This window comes from Sycon ciliatum, chromosome 10 (genome assembly GCF_964019385.1).
Source record: "Sycon ciliatum chromosome 10, ocSycCili1.1, whole genome shotgun sequence".
Classification (NCBI taxonomy): domain Eukaryota; kingdom Metazoa; phylum Porifera; class Calcarea; order Leucosolenida; family Sycettidae; genus Sycon; species Sycon ciliatum.
The window spans coordinates 6,070,119-6,080,324 of record NC_088652.1 but is presented as its reverse complement, the minus strand read 5'-3'; the positions used below and the strand labels follow the sequence as shown (position 1 = coordinate 6,080,324).

At 42.4% G+C, this 10,206-nt stretch overlaps 1 protein-coding gene across 1 annotated transcript in view; it reads left to right on the top strand.

The window, feature by feature from the left end:
• Positions 1-3,081: 3,081 nt before the first annotated feature.
• The window catches only part of LOC135825932 (uncharacterized), a 33,283-nt gene continuing 26,158 nt past the window's right edge, over positions 3,082-10,206 (top strand). Inside the window, exons 1-3 of the mRNA XM_065338574.1 lie at positions 3,082-3,529; positions 4,999-5,271; positions 8,845-9,129. Coding sequence (XP_065194646.1) covers positions 3,112-3,529; positions 4,999-5,271; positions 8,845-9,129 — 976 coding nt within the window. The 5' untranslated portion in view covers positions 3,082-3,111. The remainder of the gene's footprint in view (positions 3,530-4,998; positions 5,272-8,844; positions 9,130-10,206) is intronic.

The following is a 10,206-nucleotide window of genomic DNA, read 5'->3' as shown; positions in this document are numbered from 1 at the left end:
TAATCCCAATCCAACACAACAAAGATATTCGCCTTCAAATTATCCGAGCGTTTCAATTTCAGAGTCTGAGTTCTAAATCACTTACCGTCAACAATCAATTCCTATTTTCTGTTTCACCGTCCAACACAATTTGTGCCACTTAAGCTTTAAAAAAATCTCTGCTGCGGTAGATTTCAAACACTCAGCCCAAAATGTTAGCCGAGAAAAATATTCGCGCAAAAATAGTCGATTCACACCAGCCAAACTTGCAAACAAACAAACGTGAGTTGAAAATTGAAATCTTTGATGGTAACCGCCCAAATTATTTTTTGAGACTTCAATTCAGAGTTGAACAACCCCATTCCTCAAGTTATCCTGCCTGTGGCTTTTGAACTGCGTGGAATTTTGTGTATTGAGCAATCTATTTCAGGTAGCTCAAATGTTCCTATACATGTATATGTTGGAATCAGTAGAGCGTCCAGCCCCTATATGATGTCCAACCCCTATATGGAGTCCATTGGTCCAAAATCCACTGTGCAGAGTCCAAACTTGGAATCAACTGTGAGCTCAAAGTTTAGATGGAGATCACTCCCTGTATAGAGTCCAGCCAATTGGCTTCACCCCCATGTAGAGTCCATTGGTCCAAAATCCACTGTACAGAGTCCAAACTTCGAAATCAACTATAAAGAGTCTTTATGTGGACAACACTCCCTGTATAAAGTGCAGCAAATTAAGCATCCCCTATCCAGAGTTCAAAATTAGACATAGGATCTGCTGTAAGCAGTGAATATTAACCAGAAAACTACCTCTCCCTTTAGTCCTTTATATCATTCACTTCTCAAGATAAAAAAGTATTGAGGCTCCACTGCAGCCACTTCATTACATGAAAAACCGTACAGACACCATCCTCAAATCAAGTGATCCCTTCGCTGCAAATTACAATAATCTCAATCATGTCGTGTTCTCAAATTATTGTGCACGCGCACACCGACACACCCACACAACGCCAAGAAAATACTAAGAACAAGAACCGAAAGAGAAAAGGCTATGATAGTATTATGGAGAGCCAAGGATTAATTTGTTGTTTTTAAATTAGTGTGTGCGCGCGCGCGCGCAAGGGCGCCCGCACACACACACAAATTCATACAACGCCAAGAAAACACCAAGAAAGGAGGAGAGACACAATACACACACAACTCCAACAGCCATGCCAACGTCCACCCATTTACAAGTAAAGAGGGATAATAAATAATTATACGAAACGCATGCATACGTGGACGGGTGCACGCACGTTTACATACATGTATTAGTGTAAGAGAGTAACATAGTGCAGTAGTCAGCATAATACTAGCACATGCTGAGAGTGCAATAGCAAGCTTCAATATTGCTCATGGCCATGAAAATGTTCAGCAGCACTCAGTTCCACAAGCTTCTGAAGATCAGCACACCTGCAACAAATAGATAGCACACGGATACGTTTATTTGAATGATGCATGGGAGCACACAACTACCAAGTTCTCACCGAATGTGATGCTCAATGAAAATTCATCCACTCAAAGACCGGTGAACAGGTGACGGTGGGGACAATAATCTATTAGTCATACGAGGAATAAGATCGTTTGTGCACACTCAAGATGCACAGACTCACCAACATACATGTAGTGTACTCCACAGTGTTTCACTTCACCGCAACTAAATTGAAACGAGATGATTTAAACAATCTGTACAGCGTTACCGTCAGTCGAACAGTCTTCCCAAAGGTGGAAATGCAATTCGTTGTCGCGGGGCAATTTCACTGACACAATGTCATGTTTGTAACATCAAAACGGTTACTTCATGGAATACGAGTATTATCTTGAGAAGCATTTTCTTGTCATTGGCAGACAAGCAATCCTGCTATTACTACTAGTGCACTGGCACTGCGTTTGTGGATCCCATTGTATTTGACATCATACTAGAGGAAGAGTTTCGTGGAGTTTACATAATTATCACAGGGATAAAAATACATTTCTCATGAAATAAATTTGATGATAGCTAGACGATTGAGGCAAAGTCCTTGGACTCCTTGAGGGCTGATAATTATTATTGTAACGCAACTTTTACGAAGTCGTTGATTACTTTTAGGGCATTCATTCATACAACATCAAACAGACGCGATACGCTCCTTGAAAATGGAAAAAATTCAAGCATAACGACAGAACAGCAGACCAATCGAAACGAGTAAAAGCTTCCTTACCTCAGCCATCGTCCTGCCATGTAGTTGGACAGCCTTTTGACACGGTGGTACAGGCAGCTCTTGTCCAGTCAAACAGGGTATCCTTGTGGCGTCGAACGAAAGAGAGTGTCAGTGTATCTGACTCGTCAGATTGGAAGTGTGCTGTACTTTTCTCGTTCTCCGCTTTCTGCTTTCATCCCGCGCACTGATGAAACGTCTTATTGCCAGCAACTGTACAGCAGAACTGGTAGCCATGACCAGTCAAACAGGGGATCCTTGTGGCGTCGAACGAAAGGGAGTGTCAGTGTACCTGACTCGTCAGATTTGAACTGTGTTGAACTTTTCTCGTTCTCCTATTTCTGCTTTTCTCGCGCACTGATGAAACGTCTTCAGAACCACAAGACGCTTGTTAGATTTGATTTTGAACGTCTCCTTTTCCTCCTTTTTCACCTCGAGACAGATTACTGTCAGTAACTGCACAGCAGAACTGGCAGCCATGGCTGAAGTCACCGGAAGAAAGGAATGCGCTGCCGCGACTGAAAGAAAAACTGAAAAGGTGTTTGTTCTCTTTCGAGCACTACACTACACACACACATGTACACACGACACCGTGACTGGATAAACTGGACTCCTGGACCGTGAATAGGGGACTTGTAGAAAAAGTGTACTCCTTATAGGGGATTGCGCGGCAGGATGAAGCTGATCAAAACTGAGTGGACTCCTGGACTCCTGGACTCTGTATAGTGGATTTTGGACCAATGGACTCTATATAGGGTGCTGGACATCATATAGTGCATGGACTCTATACTGAGTCCAACATATATGGCAAATGTTTCATCGTGGCTGTGTCCGAATGCAATCTATGTTTTTGTGAAGATAACTGGTACGTGTGCTCCGTGAGCAAATCTCTTGGACTCATGGAGATACTTTACATTTCAACACCTAAGACATTTGATGAGGCCACCACCGAGTGCGCAGGTAGAGGCAGCATTCTGGCCAATCTCCAGAGCATAAACCATACAGAGTGCGCAGGGTCAGTGCTTGGACCACGAAATGGTCAATGCAACAGTTCCTCAGGTGATAACTGCAGGAATGCCTCGTCCGGCTGCGAAAGCAATACTTGCAATGTGTGGGTTGCTCTACAACGACCATCTAAAAAATGGACATGGGTGTTGCCTGTTCCATCCATACCGAGTACAATTCCATGGAGAAATTCAACAACAGGAGGTAGTGGAGAGCGAAAATGTGGTTATTATTCACCTGAAGAAGAGGGTTTCGGAATCGATTCTTGCACAATGAAGCTAAGTTTCTACTGTCAAAGATATACACCAAATGGTAAGGTATACTAGCTTGGACTTCACTAGCGTGTAGTTGTCGGTACAGCGTTAGAAATACTGGTTTAAGAAATACATGCCGACTTTCAACACTCCGCTCTTTCATTGACCTACAATACTATAGTATCGTATGCATTCACTGTGTAAAGAAGAAAACAATTCAAAATTATACTATGGGCAATTGGCAATAAAGAAGTTTCGAAAGGGAAATCCACTTTAGCCAATCCAATATGTAACTCGGCCCGTGACATGTACAGCGACCACCACAACCGTATCACCTCTATAGTGCTCACCGTGTGTTTATCCATCATACCCGGTATGAAGATGAATGGATATTGGTGCACCAAAATGACTTAAACACAGTTCAGATAAGTAAACATAATATATAACCAGGATCAGCTGAAGTGATATGGTACGTATGTAAAGTGGTGCTGGACAAAGAAACCAAAGTATTGTAATGTCCTCTCTCGTTATGTTTGACAATGAAACTCTCGTGGGTTCCTAACCTTAGATCACCTCAATCTTCAAACTTCATGTATCTTGATTCCAATTTCTAATTCCACTTTGTCGATTTCCCAAATTTCCGAATCTGAGGTCTTCGCACGTTTAGTGCAGCCACAGATAATTCAGGCATGGATATCTGGATTCTGCTTTGTTGGAATAATTGAGCAGTGGTGCGAAATGATGGTACAGCCGATTCTATAGTTACTATACGATCAAGGATCGTGGAGTTGGTATTCAGCAGAGATTAAGGGCGATAGTTACCAGGATCCTGCCTGCTTGACGTGTTCTTAATGTGAGCACAACCACTCCAGGATTACTCTCAACAGGATACACCTTGGTGGATGGAGAATTGTTGATGATAAGAGAACGGGGTTGTGGGATAGAACGTGTCCTAGACTTCTAGGCATGATGTTTGTTATAGGTGAGCTGCACCAAAATAGCCTCACAGAACTATCGGAGACGGAAGAGATTTGTTCCTGCTCGTTACCCAACGCTCGTTTGTTCGTTCTTCAACTCTCTCTTCAAACCGGTTGTCTGCTGGTTCCAAACTCTAATGCTGTTGGATTTCATGAATTCGGTTTAGGATTTAAAACTCCACACATTTCGTCATGCCCTCTAGACTTTTCTTGAACACAGCCGTCAGTCCTCTAACTTCTAGAATGTTCCGCAATCAAACAGTAATAAGATGATGCAAAAAGTGTTTTACTCACGAGTTTAATGCACTAAGCGATCATCAGAAAACACTACCTATGGGTACTCCGTAACTCTGGATAATGGTTTATATCGCCGAAAACCAAGATTGTTAACTTAATGACAACAGTGGTGAAACATTTCATCGCAGCATGAATTTGAAAAGCGTGAACGACAACAGTGGTGGAAGACACTACAGTTTATACTTCCAATTGAAACGCTTTGCTTGGTACATTGACCATTCCAAAGTTACACGTTATGTTCTTTCCCATGTAGCGCCTTCCAATATTACTGTCAACTCCACGGAAACTGAGATCTCGGCAAGGATATTGCAGCCACACATACTTCTGGAGTGGATAACTGGATTCTGCTTTGCGTACGGGAAAAACAGCACAAATTTCACGACTTCAGTCTGTGACACAAATGTATCCACGGTTTTCGGAAAACTAAGTTCCAACACGTTATACCGAGTCCGAGCATTTTACAACACTACGATCGGAATACACAGCAGCGTGTCTCCAGAAGTCTACATTGGAACATTGCCAAAAGGTAAGAGGTACATAACAAAAATCAGAAACGTATTACTATAAAAGGTGACTTGTCTATTCAGTTTTTAAAGTTACTAGAGGGAGATGAAAGAGGACTGCGTTAATCATCCAATCACATTGACTGGAATGTTTGTATCATCACGGCAGTGAACGTAAGCATGCCAATTCCTTTGGGCTGATGTTCACAAAAGATGCTCCATTGAAAAACTAAATCATGGGTTCATTCTCTCTAAAATACGTTTGGCTGACTAATGTAATTATTGACTCGGATCGAATAAAGCGTGACATGTAGTGTCTTGGTCCCTTTTCCTCCCTACAAATGTAAGCTTACATGGACATAAAAATGTAATTAAGACAATAAATAGAGTAAGCTGCGCACGCAGTACAAACACCATTATCAAAACGAAAAGAATTTGTTTACATTGAATTTGTTTGTGAATTTAGATCCACAGTTCTCACTTCTTTTTTGATTGCATGGTTACATTGTATTGGGCGAATAGTACCGTTAACCATTTGAAAATGGTTACTTTCCGGTTGCTAATAATATTAATCTCATGTGTTTTCACCTTATATTTTTAACTGGTACAATTTTCTTACAGCTCAAAGTGCTCACTCTAAACAGGATCTAAGTTACTACTTGCATTGTGCGTATATATAATAAGTTTTGAATTCATTTGGATTAGACAGTAATCCTTCTGAAGAAATGGCCACGAAAACGTTCAAGGAACAGGCTTTTATACATTAAAACAAGTTTTGTTAATGGTGTCTGTACTGAGTGTGCAGCTTACTCTATTCATTGGAATTAAATAATTGCCATAAATGTAATTGAACTCGGATGGTGAGCCAACTTAAATTATGGTGAAAAAGGAGAAGGACAAAATGTTACTAGTTATGACTAACTGTCCAACAACGTAACCAGATCTTATACAGTCAGACTAGGAGCACTGAGACATTCGGTGACCTGACACCTAGCTCCAACACTTCTCCAACGCGCAAACCAACGTCCTTCCAACTTGGAAGGCTCGGAAGGTCCAAGAGGGGAAGTAAAGCGCAATGAAGAAGAGCACGAGCTACGCATCACGGCAACAATCAATGCCGAAAAAAGGTTACTGGATGATGACGAAACTAGTACGACTATTGGACATACCGGCCTCACTACAACTCGACGATGCAAAGCAACAGACCACCCAATCTTGTTAGTTTTTTTGCCATTTTGTCGCACTTTTTGAGCGTATAAGATCTGGGTACATTGATGGAAAGTTAGTCATAACTCGTAACATGTTGTCCTTCTCCTTTTTGACCATAAAATGTAATTATGAATGTCTATTTATATTTTGAAAGGTGGTGGCGTTCAAAGCGATGCGAAAAACTCGGCATCTAGCCGAGTGTGAGACGAACCGTGAAATTATTATCGATGCTATTTTTTTCACGTCCTGGATCGTAATGAAATGATCTGGAAGTATAACCCTCTCTTCTCAATTCATTCATTTCTCACTCTATTTCGTTAGTTTTCGTAATGAAGCTTTTTCGTGAGACTTTCACCCTGCCAAGACAATCAACAGATGAACATTGATGATGCAACATCATCATGCAAACGATACTGCGCACATGCGTTTGGTAAGCATTTTCACATGATGGGAGATTGATGGTGCGAGTTACGTCAGAGGAAGTGTGGATGAGAACTGGGACAGACTGGAAGATAGAGAGAAACACCTATAGAATTCAGTACAGGCTTTTTACCGTAAAGGCTGACACATTTCTCCTGTTGCATAATCATTAATTATACACTCCAAGATCAGTGAATAGAGTTGCTGCTCTAAACGTTGAATCTTGCTTTTTCTGCTGACTGACTCCACACTTAAAAGATTCGCGGATTACACCAATGTGACAACATCATAGTTCGTGGATCCACTCAAATTTACTTGTCGTCAAATCTCTGCAATAGGTGCAATATATAATAAATGGCCCAGAATCTGCGAAAACCAGGCTTAGGGTGAAAATCATTTTTTGGAGAAAAATGATGTTTTGTAAAAAGGTTGTGTCGCGTGGACGATCGAGTGCAGTGAAGTGGAACCAAAGAGAATCTCGCTTGTTTGAAGAAGAAGCAGTCATGGCAGGAAGGGTTTCAGCAGTCATGGCAGGAAGGGGTTCAGCAGTCAGGGAAGTCAAAGGGCTTCCGGTAGAGTATTCCCTGCTACTCCTCTAGTCACAACGAAGAGTTTTTGAGCTGATCGAACGGATTCCATTTCCTACACTCAGGGATGGCGAAATTTCTGCGCTAGCTGCTGCTTGCGGAATATGGTGAAAAATCGTCTCCAGTTAGAGTCGTGATGGCGATAGCGAGGAGAACCTGGACGACATCGATCCAGCCAATCGAAGTACAGAGATACTAGCTGTTTCTGGGCCTCACGCAAAGAGAACGCGGGCAGCGGAGCTCATACGTTTGCAGCAAATTCACGAGGAAAATGGCTTGAAGCGCAGTGTGAAAACGGTTTTTAATTGAAGTCCTTGGCGCGATGAGGTGCTACTGAATGCCAGGGGAATGAGCGAGCAGATCGAGAGGCCCCCACTCGAGACTTTCCTCGCTGGACAGCTAGCTGCAAGGGATTGTACGGCGTGCTGATATTTCACTTGCTGGTCAGCACCAAGCAGATACTGCAGCACGCCAGCACACTATGCGCTTACTATGAAAAGTGGGACACGTTGAAAGGCTGTGTTCTTGCTTGTTTCTGAACAGTTGTACTAGATTCACCCTTCAAAGGGTGCCATCTCAACTGGAGTCGGGTTTCCTTGTGGTGTGTAGCGGCAGAGCATGCCAGTACATGTATTCAGCCCCAGAATGTGCTGAGTGAGGAGCAAACGAAATTCATGCAGAACTGTGCATGGCCACTACAGCCTGCAGCACCAAGGGGCCACAACAAGCCTGCCTCAACATGCCTACCTTGTCATATCACCTAAACAAAAATCATTCATGTCTCTTCCTGCAGTCTGGTGGATCTCTCTTCATTTCTTTCCTGTGATAACAATTTTGTGTTTTTTTTTGGATTTTTTAACATAATACCCTGGTGTGTTTGAGATGCTTTTAATACCACTATGAGTCGACCCACACCTGTAATATTTTGTTTCCTGACCCCCCATGCCCAGTAGAAGCTGAAAATGGGAAAAGGTCATTTTGTGGAATTTCACCCTAAGCCTGGTTTTCGCAGATTCTGGGCCATTTATTTCCCCTACCCTATATTATAGAGTGCGGCGCACATGAAGGGGTGCTTACCTGCTCTAGACTGATAGGGAGAAAGACACATTCGAATTGTGAACCTAACAACACTTTTGGCTCGTGATCACACACAAAACGCATCTCCATTGATTCATTTGTGGAGCAATTTCCATCTGTGATTAAATTATAGCTAGACAGGACTACAATCAGAGCATAATACCTTAAAAACTCATCTTGACCCTAAACACCCTTGTCGCGTGAAAAGCAATAAAAACATAATCCAATGAGCTAACAGAACTGTGTGTCACATGTCGATTTTTCCTGGGATACCATACGTGTTATGTTTTTGTCCACTTTCAGCACCAAAACCGCCTCTGGAAATGAGCATCTTCAGTTCTGCGATCACCGTGCTGCTAAGTCCGATGGAAGTAGGCAGCCTACCCATACTTCAGTACTGTGCGTACGGAAAACCAGCTATTGATCAGAATGGGAATCTGCCGTCGGTGTCAGCATGCAGCGTTTCTAATAGAGTCACCTTAACAGGTTTGACTATAAACACCACCTACATCATCAGTACGTATAATAGCAATGAATACGGAGATAGTGATCAGTCCATATCCATTCGCATCACCACTTTGCCTCCAGGTAAGTCATTACATTATTATTTTATTCTTATCTTATTTTACGGGGGAATTTCAAACAGGCGTCATCACCTTTTTATAGGGAACACAAAGAAAGTTTTAATGCATGAATCCGGTTAGAAGATGATGACCCGTGGACGGTTGACGGGTATTTCTAATGGGAGAGTATATCCAAATCTTTGAATTAGTAGATCCTTTCGCCTCAATAAAGTGGCGTGCGTACTTGTAGTTGATTAAAGGAAATATCGAAAGTTCTTTCCTCGAGCCTCACCACGGTAGCATGTTTATGTAAATCTGGGAAGGACCGTCAGAGATACGAAGTATATTTTGTTTAGTGTCACTGTATACCAAATGATCGAATTTCTCCGTTCGGGTCTCAGAGGTTTAAAGCTTTGTGAACCATTGCTCGCGCCCGACTCAATTAACGTCTTTTGAATACCGACGGGACAAGCTGCTTGTAAATGAGGAGCTGGTCTTCTCCCCCAAGTTCGCCTTTCGTTTTCCCAATCAGGCCCTGCAGAGGTATTCTCACTACTGTCGCGGTCATTGTTCATCTCCTCGCTTTCCGCATCTTGATTTTCAGTTAGTAGCAATCAATGTATCACACCGTCTGCACTGATATGCAACGTTGGGTGGCGATAAGAAGCGTATGCGAAGGAAGCAACGTCCCGGGAATGGATGTTGAGTTGGTTTAGTCCCAGACTGGGAGAATTGAGCTCAGGGTAGCAGTTCACACACGGCTGGTTGGTGGTTACACACACTAGCCTAACGCAAGCAATATTCGATGTGCACTTGCAATCAGGCATTTAGCTTCATTCGACCACATCAACTGTTGTTTCCGTACGGCCTAAAAACTGTTTGCCATTGGTCCAGTTAAGTGCGAAGATAGAAGATTTGGCAACACACGTCTCCCAGAAAAAGGAGGAAAATAAATAGCACGAGAGCAACATAATTATCCTGACACAGGCCACAAGAGCTGTGAAACGAAAACACCTATATAAACAGTACTAATGTTATAGACATCCACCAAAACAATATGACCATGGAAACCCAAAACACACAGGGGATTGTAGAAGAAGCC